Here is a 20,234-nt window from a genome sequence, read left to right on the forward strand (position 1 = left end):
CCTATCTTTTGAAGTGCTTTTAACAGGAAAGGATGCTATATTTTGTCATATGCTTTTTCTGTACCTATAGAGATTGTCATATGATTATTTTCTTTTGATCTGCTCATAAGGTGTATTTTTTTAAAATATGGTAAATTTTTTTGTTTATTTTTTGGTCTTAAAGAGCAAAATCAAATGCATTCAATAAAAATATCTCTTCATGGTAAAATTTTTTCTCATTTGGTGTTTTCTTTACGGTTTAAACTGAAGACTACAGCTCAAATTAAATATATATATATATATATATATATATATCCATCCTTCTGAACAGTATATCCTCTCTTTTAAATAATACAAAATGAATAGCAACGTAATATATCTGAGAGGCAACAACCTGTCACATAAATGAAATGAGGGATTATATCCTCCCATTTACCCAGTATTGTTAATTGCAAAAAAAAAAAAAAAAAAAAAAGACTTGAAAAAGAGGTCAGAGTGCTTTCATGCAAATTTTGGGGAGAACGGAAGTCTGTGAGGATTCACCGTGTTATCCCATCTTTGTAAGCTTCCTGAAAAGTAGTGTGCAGAGAAAATATCTGAGCTCAGAGCACTCTTTAAAACAAACATGCCAGGAGTATGTGTGGGTGTGGCCGGGTGTGGGAAGGAGGGAATGAAAATGTTAATAGAAATGCTTGCCAAGCAAACTGATAACAAGAAAAACAAAAAACTCTCACCGTGGCAATGATATTTCAAATAACCTAAATAAAACAGACTTGAACGATAATCTCACCATTCTTGCCAATTACCTACAGTGCCCTTTCCTAAACAGACAAAACGAATCTACTTTGTGGTAATTAGTTCCAGTCACTGGCCCCCAACAGCATCATGCTTGGATGAAAATGTCGTGGATTTGCTCCCATAACTTAAAAAATGATAATTTAAAAAATAATAAAGTTGGTCTCTTTCCCCCGCAAATGTCCAAGAATTGGCTCAAGTAAGCTCGTTTACAACCGCCATGTACGTGAACCAATTTAACCCATGTTTCCCTTTTAGAAATCAGATCTCCAAGAAACGTGATGCTACGTTTTCTTCTCGTTCTGAACAGGTTGCTTGTCAGTCATGCTTCCACTTTATTGGGCAGGTAGAGGGAGGTAACCAGCAGATTATGCCCAAAGGCGGGGAAACGCCAGAAGGCCTCCCAGTTGTTGGCGAAGACGTTGTACTTGAGGAAAATCTGGTGCTCCAGGCTGGTGAACAGGGTGAAGTCGCGGCTCCTGACGTGCATGCCGTTGTTGTGAAGCGCGCACATCGAGTTGAAGCTCGATTTAGACGAGATCTTCTTGAGGTAGAGCCACTGGCGAGTGGCCATGTTGTAGGACTGCACGGTGAGCATGTCGCCACTCTGGCTGCCCCTCCGGGTGGGCCCCAGCTCGTGGAGACAGCCCCCCTCGACGTAGATGGTCTCCTCGACGGACACCATCTGCTGCTGGCGAATGTGGACGTCACACGTTTCCAAGAGCGTCCAGACGTTGGCTGAGGGGCAGTACTGCAAGATGTTCATCTTGCGATCTCGAGTGGTGTAGCCTCCAATGACATAAATCTTCCCCTTACACTCACACGCAGAGAACTCGGCCAGGGGATTGGGTAATGGTGCCACAAAATTCCATGCATCCTGCTCGGGATTGTAACACTAGACGTTGGAAACGGCCTGCCCACCGATGGCGTAGAGCTTTGAATTCATGATTTTAAAGTTAGACCTCTTCTGGTTCAGCGAGGCCACCTGCAGCCCGTCGTTGGTGCTGGGGTTGTAGGGGTGCGCGACCGCGATCTCCTGGCTGCTCATCCTGTAGCCGCCCACGATGAAGAGGTAGTTGTCCAGGATGGCCGCCCCGCAGCCCCGCAAGTTCACCAGGTCGGGGGGAGGCTGCTGGCCAGCGGGAACCAACGCTCCCTCATCTCCTCCTACCTGAGCATGGACTAGGGCTTCCTTGGTAGGGGTGCGGGGCCAACCCCTCCCCCCCCCCCCAGGAAGTCGCCCAGGGCCACGAGGACAGCGGTCCTGGTCATGCGGGTCTCCCGCAGCCGCTGCTTGAGGCCGCCGTCCTTCCGGGCGTGGGGCGCCGGCTCCAGGAGGTGGAAGTGGGGCTGGCCGAGCACCTGGTGGAAGTGCACAGCGACGAAGCGATGAAGCGCAGGCAGGCGTCCTGCAGGTCGGGCAGCCAGTACACCTGGCCCAGGCAATACAGCTCCAGGCAGCTGGAGTAGCGCAAGTGCGACAGCAGCGGCCGCAGCAGCGATGTGACCTGCAGGAAGGAGGTGGCCTCCTCTAGCCCCGCCAGCAGGCCGCCCTCGACCGCCTCGTCGCCACGCGGCCAGGGCAGCCTGCCTTCGTTGACGAAGGTCCAGCACGAACCGCAGCCGGTGAAGCTGCTGCACCGCGGGCCTGCAGGGATCGGTGCCGCTCGCCTTGCGCGTGCCCGAGCGGTAGGGCGCGCGGAAGTAGTCGCTCTGTTCCAGGAGCTTGGTCTTGCTTAGCGGGTAGCAGCGGCCCTCCTGGCGGATCTGCACCACCTCCTCTGCCAGGCGCGCCCCGGGTCCTGCCCGCCCCGCCCTGCGCCCCGGGCCCTAAGTCCCTGCGTTCCCATCCCTGCGCCCCCGGCCCTGCCTGCTCTGCAGCTTCACGCTCGGAAGCTATAAGGTGTATTACATTTAATTTTCTCACGTTGAAACTTCCTTGCATAGGAAGCATGAAACTTGATCACGGTGTATAATTTGTTTGTTGCGTTATTGAATACATTTACCAAGTGTTTTGTTTAGGAATTTAGTATCTGGACTAATTAAAGAGATTAGTCTGTAGTTTTCCTTTTTTGTGGAATCTTTGTTTGACTTTGTAATTGGAGTGATGTTGGCATCATAGAATGAGTTAGGCAATGTTCCCTCCACTTATATTTTGGAAGAATTTAAGCAAGATTGTTGTTAATTCTTCCTGGAATTTTAGGTAAAATTCACATGTGAAGCATCTGGTTCTTGGCTCTTCTAATTTGGGAGGTTTTTTTTTTATGACTTACTCAATCTCATGACTTATGGTTGTTCTGTTGAGTTCATGAATTTCTTATCAATGTAGGGTGCTTGTGGGTTTCTAGGAATTTATCCATTCCCTCAAAATTACCCATCTTTTTGGCATACAATTTTTCAAATATCCTCTTATGATACTCTTTATTTCTGTAACATCTGTGGTGATATCTCCTTCCTTATTTCTTATTTTATGTATTTGCACCTTCTCTCTTTGTTAGTTTAACTAAGGGTTTATCAATTTTATTAATCTTCACAAAGAACCAGCTTTTGGTTTTGTTTATTTTTTCTAGTGCTTTCTTATTTTCAATTTCATTTTCCTCTTCTCTAATCTTTGTTATTTCCTTCTTTATATGTCCTTTGGAGTTAGTTTGTTGTACTTTTTCTAATTCCTCCAGGTGTCAAGTTAGGTCTTTGATTTTACCTCTTCTTTTTTAATATAGTCATTTATGGCTATGAACTTCCCTCTAAGTATAGGTTTTGCTGTATCCTATAGGTTTTGATACATTGTGTTGTTGTTTTATTTAGTTTCAGTGTAGTTTCTGATTTCTTTTGCAGTTTACTCCTTGTCTCACAGATTGTCTAAGACTTTGTTGTTTAACTTCCATATCTTTGTTCCTAATCTGCTTTTCTGTACTTTACCAATTTCCAGCTTCATTCCATGGTTGTCAGAGAAAGTACTTTGTGTAAAATCCTTCTTTCTTAATTCATTGAGAGCTTTTCTAGGACCTAGCATATTATCTATCCTGGAGAACGATCCATGTGCACTTGAGAAGAATGTATATCTAGATGTACTTGGGTGTAACATTCTGTATGTCTTTTAGGTCCAGATCCTTTTGTTGTAGCCCGACGATATTGATCACACTCAAACTCAGGATTGGAAGCCAATTAGAGATCTTTTATTAGCCATGCAGCGACTGCCTCTACCTGCGCAGAGGAGAGAGCAGCCCCGAGTTTAAGGGAAGAGGAGGGGGGTCTACTAGTAAGCGAGCAAGCAAGCAGGCACAGAAGTGGAACCCCGCGGTTAGCTGAAGATAGCGTATCTAGTTTTTTAAAAGCCCTTTCTTGGGAGCAGCCCCATGTTATTTATTAATACCTTTGTAGTTGCTTCTTCCCTTCTTATCGGGTAGGAAGCTTTTTAAAATTTTATCTGAAGGCACTTGCAATTCCTATTTCCTAATGTAGTTCTAGTCCTATTTTCCCAATGTGGCCTTACCCTTACACTTTAATGTATTATTCAAGGTTGAGATGTTCTGTCTAATGCTGACAATGGTGTTTTAATGTCCCCCTCTATAACCGTAAAGGCATCTCTTTCTTCACGTAGTTTTTCCAATGTTAGCTTCATGTATTTGTAGGAGTGTTGGTTAGGTGCATAAATGTTTATAATTCTCCTTTCTTCTTCATAGATTATTCCCATATGGTGTCCTCTGTCTCATACAATAGACTTTTAAAGTCTATATTGTCCAATATTAGTATAACTACTCCCACCCATTTTTGGTTATTGTTTGCATGTAAAATTCTTTTCCAACCATTTGCTTTCAGCCCTCTTTCACCTCTGGGTCTAAGGTGAGTTTCTTGTAGATGGCATATAGATGGCTCCTATTTCTGTATCCATTCTGCCAATCTCTGTGTCTTGGTTGGAGAGTTTAATCCATTAACATTCAATGTTATTACTGTAGAGGAATTCCTTCATTTAGCCATAATATCTTTAAGATTCTGTATGTCATCTATTGCTTTTATTTCTCTTTTTCTCTTTTTTTCTTACACTGTCCTCCAACTCTATCTCTCCTGGTTTTTCCTTTCAAGCTGCAAAACTCTCTTTAGTATTTATTGATGTACGGGTTTCTTATTGATAAACACTATTTTCTGTTTTTCTGTGAAAATTTTGAACTCACCCTCATTTTCAAGTAACAGCTTTATGTTTTCTCTGGTATGTTCCTCAAGTGTCTTCTTAATATCATTAATCTCTCCATTAATTTCATTAATTTTGACTTATAATGTTTGTTTGGACATCTCTGAGTAATTGTTCCATGTTATGCATCTCCTCCTGTTTTTTATTTTGTTCATTAGACTGGGCCATGTCTTCCTGATTCTTAGTATGACTTGTAAATTTATTGATGTCCAGGCATCTGCCTTGATGGATTTATTCAGTTGGTTAGCTTCTCTTTCTACTCTAGGGTTTTATTTTGTTGTTTTTGTGTGTGTGGTAAGATTTCCATTTGACTCTTAGTTCCTCTTATTATTTTTCCTTGCTCTTGTCTATGTTCCATTGGGGGAAAAAATGAATTAAGATAAGAGAAAAGGAGATAAGTAGAGAAAAAGAATAATAGTTATAATAATAAAAAAGATAGAAGAGGAACCATATAAGACCTAAGAAAATAAATAATTAACATGTGTAAAAGATAAGTACAGAGAATAAGAATAAAAAGGTGGAATAGAAAAAATGAAATGAGAAATAAAATAGAGAAAAATATATACAATGATTTAAAAGGCCACAATGATGAGAAGAGAGAAAAAGAAAAAACAAAAAAGAAAGAAAACAGTTGGATGAAAGAAAGAAAGAAGTAAAAACAAAAAAATTAAAAACAAAAAATTGATGGGATGAAAGAAAAAACAACTGAAAACAGAAGATGGAAAATGAAGGAAGGAAAAGAAATAAGATATGTAGAAAAAATCAGTTAAAGAAAAAAAAAAGGAACAAAGAAAGAGGAAACACAACCACAAGAAAAAACAGCAGCAACAAAAAGAGACCAATCAAGGAAAAACAGCATTCTCTCTTAGGTCACTAAGGAACTTCTCAGGCTGCCAGTGTTCATTGGTTACCCTTCAGCCTGCCCTTTGCAGGTAATATACAGGATTTTAATGAGTAAAATAAGGAATGAAATAAAAAAGAACATTTAAAAAATAAAAAAAAGTTAAAATAAATAGAATGTCTACATGTTTCCTATCATATCACCTGGATGCCTGATAACCCAGTGGATCACTTCTCCACTTCACTTAAGATACCAGGGAATCAAACCAAGGGCATTGGATAGCAAGTTGGGAATTCCTCCACTCAGCTAAATTGTCTCCTTAGGTTGATTAGTCTTCAGAAAGCTCTCTCCACACTTTTCCCCAGTCATTTTAGACTACAATTTGTGAGTCCTGCTATTTATGCACTTGTCTTACCCCCTCTATATTCTAGTTCCTCACTTTCCCCTGGTGATTGGGCATGGCAGCCTGCCTGGGCACATACCCTTCCCCCTCTGCATTTGGTCAGGGTCCCTTCTGAGATGGAAAGGGCTCAGTTCACCAAACTCACCAAAAAGGAACATGGAACCTCTTATAATTTTTGATGTAACAGTTTTTGTGATCTATTTATCTTCAAAAAACAATTAAAAATTTAAAAAGAAAGAAAGAAACCACTGTCCACCCTCTATCAGACCCCTCCCCTCTCTGGGAGTACCCCATCCCAGTCAGTTGGTGGCAGCAAGTCATGGGTTCCTCCAATGCTCCTTGCTCTGAGGGTGAGTTATATGTGCCATTTCCAGCCACAGGTGTGAGCAACTCATGATTTTCCTTTGGTTTCTTTTTCTTTCCAGTACCCTCCTAGATGACTCAGAGCACCTTCCTATTCTATATATATCCAAAGCAACTCCTTTAGATAGGTCTCTGCCTTCCATCCACTTTTTTTGTGTGGGAGGGAGTCAGACTCTGCCTACCTACTTCACCATTTTTCCAAGAAGTCTCTGCCTTTTTTTCACTCATGGTAATATAGCTTTCCATAACCTTTTGTTGAAGAAACAATACTTACCAGATTGAGAGATCTTTTCCACCTTGTCAGTAATTGACAGGCCAGAAATGTGAGGGTTGCATACTGAGTTCTTAATTTTATGCCATTTTTTCTATATGTCTGTCATTGTGACAATACCATGGTCTTTTGATTACTGTACAGTTTTTATAACTTTTAAGGTTGGCAAGTGTGAGTCCTCCAATTCATGTCTTCTTTTTCATGATGGCTTCACCTACCAGTTCCCAATATCCATCCTAATAAATTTTATTATTTTCTTTATCCATTTCTGCAAAGAAACTTGTTTGAATTTTAATTGGTAATACATTGATTTTATGTGGGAAACAAAGGCATATTGTTTCCTTAAAGTAAGTTACTTCTTTGACCACTGAGATATGCTGTTTCCAACTTGTGCAGGTCACAAGTTTAGCAGGAGACCGTGTACTTTCAGGTGGAATGGAGCAACTTGGGCAACAAGATTTATAAGCATGTTTCTTGACAATATAATAGAACAATGAAATTATGTACTATTGAGTTATAATCATGTAGTTCCATTATACCAAGATATATCTATTAATTATTATAGGAACTGAGGTAATGGGTATAGCTAACTAGGATAACTGCTTGCTCTCATGATCACTTGGGGTATAAAGGAAAGCCCCTGAGACCAATAAACTTGTCTGATGAGTCTATGCTCTCAGACCCCCTGATCCCATCTTTTTCTTTGTCTTTCTTTCCCAATACACTTCGGGTCGACGATTCTGACAATTCTACAAATTGCTTTGGGTAGTATTGATATCAGAATGATATACAATCTGTGAGCATGAATAACATTCCATTTATTTAGATTTTTTAAAATGCCCTTTGGCAATGATTTTTTAAATTCTGTTTAGAAGCCCTTTTATACTTGGTTATATTTATTCTTTTATATTTGATCATTTTATTTGATTTTTTTTGTCACTTCTTCTAATTGTTTATTGTGTTTAGAAGCACTACTAACATTTGGCTGTTAATTTTGTACCCTGCCAATCTGCTGAATTCATTTATTAGTTTTAGGATTTTCATTGTAGATTTTGTAGGATTTTTTGTATATAGGATGTTATTAGATGCAAATAGGGAATGTCTTACCTTTTCCTTTCAAGTCTGGATGCCTTTATTTCTTTTTCTTGCCTAATTGCTCTGACAAGAACTTTAGTACAATATTGAATAACAGAGGAATCACTGCTCATCCTTGTATTTTCCTGATCATAGATGGAAGGTTTTCAGTCTTTCACCATTAAGTAGGATGTTAACTGTGGGGTTTTCACATATGCCCTGCATTGTGGATGAAGTTTCTTTCTGTTCCTAGTGTTCTAAGTGCTTTTTATCTACAAATGGTGCTGTAGTTCATTAAATGCCTTTTCTGTCTTTATTGAGATGATCATGTGGGTATTTTCTTTCATTATGATAGTGTGGTGGTTTACATTAATTGATTTTCTAATGTTAAACCAAATTTGCATATCAGGGATGATTACCATTACATCATCATGTAAAATTCTTTTAAGATGCTGCTAAATTCAGTCTGCTAGTATTTTCTTGAGATTTTTACTTTTTAATTAATGAGAGATTGGTCTGAATTTTTTCTTTCTTGTGGTATCTTTATCTGGATTAACTATGAAAGTAGTGCTGGTTTTGTACTATAAGAAAATTTTTATTAAGAATTGTGAATTCCAGGGGTGTCCCCTGCATAGGGGAGTCCCACACACAAGGAGTGTACCCCATAAGGTGAGCCACCCAGTATGAAAGAAAGTGCAGCCTGCCCAGGAATGGTGCCACACACATGGAGAGCTGACACACAAGATGACGCAACAAAAAGAAACACAGATTCCTGTGCCGCTGACAACAACAGAAGTGGACAAAGAAGAACATGCAGTGAATGGACACAGAGAGCAGACAAGGGGGGTGGGGGAATAAATAAAAAATAAATCTTAAAAAAAATAAAAAAAATAAAAAAGAATTGTGAATTCATAAGCTTTCTAATTAATAGTCTCTGCTGTTTCAGTCTAAAATTGTGAATGATTAACTTGTCTTTTGTCCTTTGGAATATTATGCTGCTATGCAGGCAACCCCATCATTCATTACCCAAAAAACAAATGTTTAAAAGGACCAAGTTAATAGATGTGGTATTTGCGTGTCCTAATTGTATCCTCTATAAAGTTAACATCAAGATAAAGCTGATGTTAGTGTACCATGGACTGAATAGACAAAAGACCCCTCAAGACACTGTGTCTCTCCTGTGGAGGACTAGCCACTCCCCACCAGTTGGATTTGGTTACTTTTGATGAGGTCATTCCTCCCAAGTTGCAAGACTCATTGGGGTTCCGAGGTTTGGAACCCCTAAACAGGGATAGCCCCTAAGTTGCCAGTTGAAGTATCACCCAGGAGAGGACACTTTGCCTGGGACCAGTTTCCCAATTGGGACTCTGATCAGCTGCAAAAATACTTCCCAGCTTCAAGAGAGATCAGATGTTGTGTTTTCCCAATTTGGTGAGTGGTTGTATGTACCTTCATTCTTTCCTACATCATTTAATTGATTATTCTTCTTTTCTGTGATTGCTTAATTCTTATAATCATTTGATATAACCTGAAACTCATTTGATTGAATAAATCTGCCTTTGGTAGCATTTAGAATTTCTGCCTCTTCCTTAGCAAAACAGATGGCTTCATAGAATGAGTTATTGAGAGGGGGCTTAGATCCCACATAGTTGATGGATGTGATTCTCCTGCTTACAGTTGTAGGCGCTCTTGGTTCCCTGGTGTGGGGGTTGACCATATTAACCTCCCTGATAGCTGACCTGGGTAAGACCAATGAACTGGAAAGTAGGAGTTGCAACTCTGCTGAGTCTCTGGACCCAGCTGGCACATGTCCAGTCCAGAGATTCAATTCCCCTGGGTATACACCAACCCCAGAGCCAACCACAGGTTCAGTTAAAGTGACAGAAGAGGCATGTGTAGAAAGGTCACATCTGAGTACAACTCCATCACACTTAGGAACACAAATTCCTAAGTAGGGGCCACTGACAAGGCACTGAACTCCACAGCCATCTGCCATGACCATAGAACCTGTGTATCTCCATAGCCCTCAGGAGCACCAGTACCTGGTGTTGTATATCCTTTGGCTATCTCTGGGATCCTGCTGAGGTGTTTGTAAGCATGACTTAACGAGGTCAGCTAACAGGTAGGTGACAATGATAAATCACAACACCAGGGAATGAGTGCCTACAACTGCAAGCAGGAGAATTCCATCCATCAATCATGTGGGATCTAAGTCCCCTCTCAATATAGAGGTGGAGTGGGCATCACCATCCCTGGGTCCACAGGATGGAGGAATAAAATGTGGATTAGAGTGAACTTACTGGTATTCTACTATAGAACTATTGTGTCTAGTAATGGAAGAAATTGTAGCACTGATATGGAGAAAGCAGCCACTGTAGTTGCTAAGGGCAGGTAGAAGGAAGAGGAGATGCGATGTGGGGCATTTTTAGGATTTGGAGGTGTCCTAAATGATATTGCAAGGACAGATGCTAGACATAAATCCTGCCATAACCCACTGAGTGTAGTGGGGGAGAGTATAAACTACAATGTAAACTATTGTCCATGTGGTGTAGTTGTGCTCCAAAATGTATTCACCAAAGGCAACAAATGTGCCAAAATGATGAAAGAGGTTGTTCATGTGGGAGGTTGTGGAGTATAGGGAACCTCTTATATTTTTTAATGCAACATTTTTTATGATCTCTGTATCTTCAAAACATACAATTAAAAATAAATAAATAAATAAATAAGAAAATAACCAAATACAATTAATAAAAAAGAAATAATGAGAGTTTTAAAAATAAAATACAATACAAACTTTTAAAAAATGTGGGATAGTAAAAATTAATTAAAAATATAAAATTTAAAACATATTTGTCATTACATCTTTCATTACTTAAAGGTCGATTATCTTGCCTGTATAGTGACATTTTTTCTGTTTATTTCCCCAGTGTCTTAATTTTTTTCATTTTGTCTTCAAAGAAGCTTTAGGTTACAGAAAAGTCACAGAATAGAAGGTATTCCCATATACTCATCTTCCTCCCTCTTTTTCCCTTTCCCCTATTAATAACATTTTACATGTGGATGGTACATTTGTTACAAATTATGTACAAATATTGAAGAATTTTTACTAGCCATGGTTAATGATTTGCATTATTGTTTACATTTTGGGCCATACATTTTATAAATTTTGGTGAAATTTAACATGGCCTGTATCCCAAAGGTAGGCAATGTTTCAATATTTATAAATCAATTCTAACAAATGTACCATCCTCAGTTCTCTTTGGGATACAACTTGCATGATATATTTTTTCCATCCTTTTACCTTCAACATATTTGTATCTCGAATGTAATATATGTCTCTTGCAGACAGCATATAGTTTTTTTTTAATGCTTTTTAATACATTTTACCAATTTCTTCCATTTGACTGAAGAGTTGATTCCATTTACATTTAAAGGCAAAACTGATAATATAAAAATTTCTTTTGTCATTTTTCTACTTTACCTTTCTAAGTCTTATGCTGTTTTTTCTCTCACTGTAGCATATATGGCTTTGAATTTTTCTGACAACTCTTTCATTTATTTCCCCTTCTAGTCACAGTGGCATTTCATTTCTTAGTACTTATACAGCAAGCCTTAAGAAATAACTGTGAGCTCATAACTGATAAGTAACATGTATGGTTAGAATTCTTTCCCAGAAACTCTAAGAATAATCTGATCTGTGCTTGATGACCTTTGTATCAATAGATCCCTTAGTAATTACTATAAAGATGTAACTTTAGCCCTACTGACAAACATTGCAAATGCTCATTTTACATAGTTCCTGTGAAAGTGTAACTTCTGCCCTCTAGAAAACATGGTGACTATTTGGTTCTTGTTTATCTCTTGAGCATTGCAATTCTAATCATGCTACCCCTTCACATGCCCTCTCTGTCTTCACCTAGACATGGGTTTAAAAAAAAAGACCTCTCTTGCTTTGTGGCACATGTGGCTTGAGCTTCAGAAGTGTCATGCTGTCTGCCCATTCCCACAGATTAGTATTTAGACCATGTCCAGTCTGAAACTCTCAAAGAGAGAGAATCTCCCCTCTGGACCATTGACTGTGAGTCCACACATAAGCCCCCTATTAAAACTCTTTTTTTACCAAGCTTGACTTTTCTGACTTTTTGGTCTCATGTATCTCTCTCCATTTTGTGGGAAGCTGCCATTTTACATGGCTCCCTGCTAGGAATAGTCATTTCTGTTTAATATTAATTTGCTTTCTTTTGTTGTGCCATTTTGTGTGCCTTCCAAATTCTATCTGAATGGTTTTCATTTGTTTTTAACCCATGAGGTTAAAATGTATCATACTAAATATGTAATAATTATCTTCAGTTTTATACCTACTTAACTTCAATAGCATACATGTATACTATAAACTTTTGAACCCCCACCATTTTTTTACTTTTATCACTTACATGTTTGTACATTTTATGTACAAAAGCCTTTATTTATCATTACCTTTTATGCATTTGCATTTTAGCACTTGCAGGAAGCAAGAAGTGGAGTTACATATGAAGCAATACCATACAATAATGCTGGCATTTACAATTACCCAAGTTATAACCTTTATGAAGGTCATTGTTTCTTTAGGCTGTTTTGAAACACTTTCTATTGTACTTTTGTTTCAGTCTGAAAAACTCCAATTAGCATTGCTTGTGAGGCAGGTCTAGTGATGATGAAGCCCCCATTTTGTTTAACTGAGAATTGTTAATTTTCCTTCATTTTTGAAAGAGCAACTCACTGTATATCAATTTTGGGCTGCCAGGTGTTTTCCTTCAGCACTTTAAGAATTTCAACCATATGCACTCTAGACTACATTAAGACCTGATGAGAAATCAGTCCATCCTCAATCTAATTGGGACTCCCTTGTATGTAAAATTTTGCTTTTCTCTTGCAGCTTTCAGAACTCTCATTATCTTGTGCATTTGGTGATGTAATCAATACATGGTGAGATAAGTATTTTTCATGGTTATCCCATTTGGTGATCTATGAGTTCTGGGATTTGCATATTCACACCTACCTATAAGTTTGTGAAGTTCTCTGTTGTTATTTCTTGAATATCCCTTCTGGCCCTTTATATCCTTATTATCCAACTGACATTCCCGTAATACATATACTGGTATGCAATTGATGTTTTAGGCTATTTTCACTTTTAGGAATATAGCCTGTGCATTAATTCAAAATTGTTTCCAAGTGTACCTAGTCTCTAGAAATCCAAATAAGTAATACAGGTCCTACAGTCTTTGAATGTTCAGAAAGGATGTAAGACTGAATGTGTATTCAAGGTTGCATCCAGATGAAATGTGGAGGATATGCTAAATTCAAGCTGGCTTGGAATGTGGGGAATATGAGCTAAATCAAACTTACCTGGAGGAAATAACCTATTTGATACTCAGATAAAACACTTGAAGAAACTAACAAAAGGTCTTTTTGCATACAAGCACCATTTGTCTCCTCTTCTGTATAAAAGGGACCGAAAAATTCTATTTGGGTCTCGGTTTTTATTAGGTCAGGAGTCTGCCCAGTCCAGCTGGTCAAAATAAATCAATCTTCCTCCTCAGAGTTCTTGTGTCCTGGCCTTTGAAATCGCATATGCCTGACTTTTCTACAACATTTGTATTTCTTTTCTTTTTCTGCTCCTCAGCCTGATTCATTTCAGATGTCTTTATTGAAGTTTGCTGCCTGGTACAATCTGCTCTTAAAACCCTCCTGACCATTTTTCATACCAGTTATTGTGGTCTTCAACTCCACTCCTATTGTTTTGTTACTTTTAAATTTACCTCTATACTTAGACTCTCATTTTGTTTATTATTTTTCTGATATCATTTAGTTCTTTACCTGTGCATTCATTCACACTCTTAAGTACTTTTAAGACCTCTTTTCAGAAGGCTTTATTGAGTATGTCCATAGTCTCATCTTTGTCATTGGTATTTTCTGTATTTTTATCCTCGTCCTTTGGATGAACCATCATTTCCTGGTTCTCTCTGTGTTCTGTTGTTTTGTTGCACCCTGTGTTAATATTTTAAATGTTAGCTCTTGGATTTATGCCTGGGATGTATTTTATTCTCATTTTGTGACCAGCTGAGTTACAAAGGTTAGAACACAAACATTTTCTTGGACTTCTGCCATCCTAATAGGAAGGTTTGTTTGCCAAAGGCAAATGTAATATGCAGCTTTTTCCTTGTCTTTCTGGTCTCTCTCTTTTCCTGTGGCTTTGTTAGTTGTTTTGGAGTTCCAGTGTTTGAAGGAGTTTGGTTGTCTGCTCTTCCTAGGATATAAGCTGCTCTGTCCTGAGTATTTGAGGCAGGCAGGCCTTTGTCCCAGACTCTCCACTTCTATAGTTTTCTATATTCCTTTGTCTCATGCTGCTTTTGTGTAAAGTGCAAATTCTGTTAGGAAGGTCACACCATGGATGAATTCCTAAGTTTCTTCCCAGCTGTAAAAGAGCCAGGAAACAAGGAAAGGGGTGCAGACTTTTTCCAATGTGTCCTGTGGGAGAGGACATTAAGGACTACAAAAGCTTCTTGGATGGCTCCCTAAAGCTGTTTTCCTAGCCTTCCAAGCAAATGCAACACTTCAGCTTACTCCTCCCACAGCCCAGGGTAATTATTGCTTTAAATCACCATGGCCTCTGCCCTTGTTCAGGAAATATTGAACATTGGCTGCCATCCCCTGTTTCCAGGGCAGGTTGAAACAATATCTTCCCCCAGAGTCAGTATCCAATGATCTGAATTTGATAATCAAAAGCTATGATCAGTGATCAGCTGTGCCTCCCCTCTTCTAGAGGAATAGGATTTTTACATCCCTTTCTGTCAGTATCATCTACCAGGGACTGCACCCCATGGGAGTGGCCTGCTATGAGATTGTATGATGGGCAACAACAGCTGCCACTCAGAGATAGCAATTACAGTTCTTTACCATAGTTTGTTGTCCTTTTCCTCCTGCTCTTTCATGGATGTTATACAGCAATCTTCTGGCCTCTGGACATTTAGAATAGGTGTTTCAGATTGTCCCTGTCTGTTTTATAGTTGTGGTAAAAGGATTGGGTACTGGAGCTATCTACCCTGTTATCTTCCCAAATGTCTCATAATTTGTTTTCCTCTCCAGGTCATGATTTTCAATTCCAATAGTCTCCTGAGTAATGACTGACCTCACACTCACTACATATTCTTGGAGGCCTGTTTGTAACCCTGGTTCCAGAATGAGAAGAGATATAAGAAGCCATGACCCAGGAACTAAATGCCAGGCATTGGAAGATTCAACCTCATTGATCTCAGGATTAAACCAGCTATTCGACTCCTTGGAATTCATGGGGGATTCTCAAAGTTCCATTGATTGATACCTTTCTTCCAGCAGATGTAGTCAACATGGTACTGCAACTGTAGATCATTACCTCTACCAATCATAGTAGACAAGAGACAAACCCTCAGTTTAGCCCACAAGCCCATCAGTCCTGTTTTGCTCAAGACACCACCATACAAATGGTATTAAATAATGATGAAAATAATTGCCAAAAATAAACAATTCCATTCCATAATTTGCAAGGTACTCTACTTGCAGCCCCCAAATCAGTGGAACACGTTACTCTGTAGTGCATCTTGGGAACAAAGGCTTAGTCACAAAAAAGCTTTAAGAAAGGGAATAGGTTATTACTCAGCACAAATCACCCAAAGAACAGGAGAAAAGATTCAATCATGGCCAGTGTTCCAAATACACCAACTGCTCAGGCCAGAGTTGGTAGATGTCTGCTCTACATGCCCCACTAGGAGAGGAATAACTGTACTCTTTCATACACTCAGAATGAAGAGGACAGTAAATCTTGACATATTTTCTCTTACTCATTTCATAATCTGGAATGTTGTACACTTACATATACTGAAAAACTGGCATTATGATAAATCACAGTCACCTTGATGGTTCTTTATTAACATGAGGCCTAACTAAATGCCAGAAAAGATAGCCATTGCTCCATGAAATGATCTGACAGAATTAAAAAGATTATTATAATCTATAGACTTTGATTAGTGGCAATTGGTTCATCAATTGTAACAAATTGTCAACACTAATCTAACAAGTCAGTAATAGGGATAACTGTGTGTGGGTGCAGAGATGTTGTATGGGAATTCCCTGTATTTTTATTGTAATTTTTCTGGATATGAATCTAAACTTCTCTAAATATAAAGTTAAAAAAATAACCACACTAAGGAAAGAAGGAATAGATCTAATAAAAGACTAATAAAGTATGGGTGATTACAGAGATCCCCTTTCATGTGAGGAGATGAAGTGACCTTCAGGTTTAGCTATGAAGAATTTGAAGAATGCAGCCACGCAAAGTGCTAAGGAATGAGCTTTCCCAGCAGCAGTCACAAGAAGGGCAAATGCCTAAAATAAGGAAAGCAATTCCCAGTTCAAAGTACAGAAAAGAGAATCAGGAAAATTGGTTAGGGATGCAATTGGAGAGTTGAGAAAAAGGCAGATCACATGGTAAGACACCATAAGTTTGGATTTTATTTACAGAATCTATATGGAGAGGGGTGGGAGCAGAGCAGGTACAGCAGGATGAGCAAGGCATGTTTCTGGACAAATTAACCCCTATTTGTTCTAACCTACTGTGGTAAGGAAAACACAAATGAGTATGAAGATGTTTCTGCCTAACTTACTGAATCTATCCTAAATATTGTGTCTTAGATTAATATACCAATTGATGGTATAAATGCTATAGGTACTAGAATAAGAATATATTACTAGGTCTTATTCAGTTGGCCTTGAATATATTGCTTCTCATCTTATACCAACAACATTGCTCAATCCCCTCAGATATCTTTTTTCTATTTTTATCTCTTATTTTTTTAATATTACATTAAAAAAATATGAGTTCCCCATATATCCCCCACCCCCCTCACCCCACTTCTCCCCCCATATCAACAATCTCCTCCATCATCATGAGACATTCCTTGCATTTGGTGAAAACATCTCTGAGCACCACTGCACTTCATGGTCACTGGTCCACATCATAGTCCACACTCTACCACATTCCACCCAGTGGGCCATGGGAGGACATACAATGTCTGGTAACTGTCCCTACAGAATCACCCAGGACAATTCCAACTCCTGAAAATGCCTCCACATCTCATCTCTTCCTCCCATTCCCTACCCCCAGCAGTCACCATGGCCACTTTCTCCACACCAATGCCACATTTTCTTCCATTACTAATCACAATAGTTCATGAATAGATTATCAGTAAATACACTCTAATCCATACTCTATTCCTCCATCCTGTGGACCCTGCAGTGGTCATGTTCACTCCACACCTGTAACAAGAGGGGGCCTAGATTCCACGTGGATGCTGGATGCAATCCTCCTGCTCTCAGTTGTAGGCACTCTTGGCTCCATGGTGTGGTGGTTGACCTTCTTCAACTCCGTATTAGCTGAGTGGGGTAAGTCCAATAAACCAGAGGGTAGGAGCTGAAGTCTGTTGAGGCTCAGGGCCTGGCTATCACATGGTCAGTCCAGAGATTCAGGCCCCCTGGGTATATATTAAACCCCAGCACCATCTAGTTCTAGTAAATGTAACAGGAGAGGTTTGTGAACAAAGATCACATCTGAATCCAGCTCCATCACACAGAAACACAAACTCCAAAGTAGGGCCAACTGACATGGCACTGAACTCCATTTGCCATGACCATAGAACCTGTGGGTCTCTGTAGCCCTCAGAAGAACCAATACCTGGGGTTGTATCTACTTTATCTGTCTCTGGGATCTGCTGAGGTGTGCATAAGGTCAACCCCTCTGATAACCTCCTGGCTCTTTTTGGAGACTCATAGCCATATAAACTCATTTCTCCTTTCCATTTCCCCCTTGATTTGGGTCAAAAAGCATTTTTAACTCCTGATATTATATGTAGTTTGAGATATTCTGCTGGTCAGAGTTGACCCCTTTTTTCAAGGTCATTTTCTAGTTACATCATCAGCTGGTACTTGGTAGTAATCCCTCAGCACCAGGGAGGCTCTTCCCCAGGGAGTCATGTCCCACGCTGGGGGGCAGGCAATGCATTTACATGCTGAGTTTGGCTTCAAGACTGGCCACATTTGAACAACATGGAGGCTCTCAGGAGGTAACTCTTAGGCACCCTACAATTCTAGGCCTTGTTCTTATGTCAGGTGCACAGACTTACAAGCATAGTCATCAGTATCAAGGGCTCATTTGTCGGACCTTCCTTTTTTTTTGGTCTTTGCCGTTGCACTTGGGGGATTGTTGCTGGTCCTTTAGGGACTGTGATAGAGCTCCCCTGGCTAGGAACTCAGCAATTCTTCCATGGACATTTCTAATGGTAACTACTATGAAAATACCCAATGAATATCCAAGCATTTTTATATACCCTATATACATGCTCTGGAGAAATCCCTCCCAAACACGTGTCCCCCATCAATAACACCCCACACCAGTGTTCCTCCCCTGCCATAGTTGAACCCCTCTGTAATCCAAATATCCACAACTTCAAAAATGAAGCCTAATATATTGCCAAATTCAATTAGTAGGAAAATGAAATAATAATGATAGGTTTAAAGATTAGAAATAGAATAAATACTAATTTAGAAAAACTAAAATAAAGTAAAAGTGAATTGGGGTATTAAAGAATGAAAAATGTCACAAAACTTTGTTTTTTATGTTTTGACTTTCATCACTGTAATAGCTCTTGCCATTTATGTACAGTGGCAAGGCAATTTCTTTCATTCCTTCCTCAGGGTCTACATCCTTTTTTTAAAAAAACATTTTTAATTTTGTCTTTGAAACAGTTTTGTATCACAGTAAAGTCACATATGCAATATAGGGGTCTCCCATATATCCAACAACAAATGTTTTCCCCCTTCCTCACCAATGATCTTTTTACATGTTCATATTATATTGGATGTAGCTGATATACAGATATTGAAACATAGCTACCAAACAAAGTTTCATTTTGCATTACATTGTGGCTTATTTTTCAAACTACAATTTTCTAAATATTTAGTTATACTATGGTTTGCATTATGTTTTACATTTTAGCTTATAGACTTTTATACATTTTTGGTGAAATTTAACATGTCCTATAATCCATCATTGCATGATCTCATGGAACACTTCCATTGACCCCCAATTACCCTGTTTCCATCTATTTTATTCCTCTCTCCCCCTCCCATCAGGGCCCACAGTGACAACCAAGTTTCACTGCTTGAAAGACCAGATTTACAGATACTTGCATCAATGCTGAGGGCTTGATACATTAAACTGTCCTCCCCAGTTAGGACCAGTATTTCTCTTGAGAGACACAATTCCCTATATTTGAGAACATCAGGCATCCCCAGGATGGGGGTATACCTTCCCACACATTGTATGAGTCTCCACCCAGTTATATAACACAGTATGACAAAATGAGCTCTCACACAATGTCTGGTTGAAACAATGTTGAGAAAACACTTCAGAAAATATAATAAGGAAGGATTACCTGTTTATTTGCTATTGTGTCATTTTTTCTTGATTTCCTCCACAGATTGCTCATCATTGGTGTAAATGATGTATATTTGCTGTACATCAGCTACAGCAAATATAACATGGTTTTTGTGCATTGATCTTATAACCTGCAACTTTACTGAACTCATTTATAAGTTCCATAAGCTTGGTTATAGATTTCTCAGGGCTTTCTATGTATAGGATCATGTCATCTGCAAATAGTGAAATTTTCAATTCTCCCTTTCCAATTTGGAGGCCTTTTATATGTGTTTCTTAACTCAATGCTTGAGGAAGTACATCTATCACTATGTTAAATAGGAGGGGAGTTAAGGGGCATCCTTGTCTTGTTCCTCATCTTACAAGGAAAGATTTTAGGATTTCACCATCATAAATGATGTTATCTGTGTTTTTTTCATATATACCCTTTATCATGTTCAGAAAGTTTCCTTTTTTTCCTATCTTTTGCAGTGTTTTTACCAGGAAAGGGTGCCATATTTTGTCAAATGCTTTTTCTTCATCTATCGATATGATCATGTGATTTTTTTTCTTTTGATCTCTCTATATGCTGTATTACATTGATTGATTTTCTTATATTGAACCATCCTTGCATACCAGGTATGAAACCCAATAGGTCATGGTATATAATTCATTTGATTTGCTGTTGAATGTGATTAGCAACTATTTTGTTGAGTATTTTTGCATCTAGTTTCATTAGAGAGATTGACCTGTAGTTTTCCTTTCCTGTGGCGTCTTTGTTTGACTTTGGTATTAGGGTGATTTGGCATCATAGAATGAGTTAGGTAATGTTCC

The 20,234-nt window shown here is 39.0% G+C and overlaps 1 protein-coding gene and 1 pseudogene across 2 annotated transcripts in view; one reads left to right on the forward strand and one right to left on the reverse strand.

Moving 5' to 3' along the window:
- LOC101446990 (zinc finger protein 596-like) overlaps nt 1-18,579 on the forward strand; it is a 112,855-nt gene extending 94,276 nt beyond the window's left edge. The window contains exon 7 of one of the 2 annotated variants that reach the window (XM_071213558.1): nt 15,041-18,579. In XM_071213558.1, the coding sequence (XP_071069659.1) occupies nt 15,041-15,082 (42 nt within the window). In that variant the 3' untranslated portion in view covers nt 15,083-18,579. The remainder of the gene's footprint in view (nt 1-15,040) is intronic. The other variant, XM_071213557.1, reaches the window with a different exon arrangement.
- Nucleotides 1,097-12,733, reverse strand: LOC131277398 (kelch-like protein 42 pseudogene; annotated as a pseudogene).
- Nucleotides 18,580-20,234: the final 1,655 nt, after the last annotated feature.

This window comes from Dasypus novemcinctus (genome assembly GCF_030445035.2).
Source record: "Dasypus novemcinctus isolate mDasNov1 chromosome 12 unlocalized genomic scaffold, mDasNov1.1.hap2 SUPER_12_unloc_1, whole genome shotgun sequence".
Taxonomy (NCBI): Eukaryota; Metazoa; Chordata; class Mammalia; order Cingulata; family Dasypodidae; genus Dasypus; species Dasypus novemcinctus.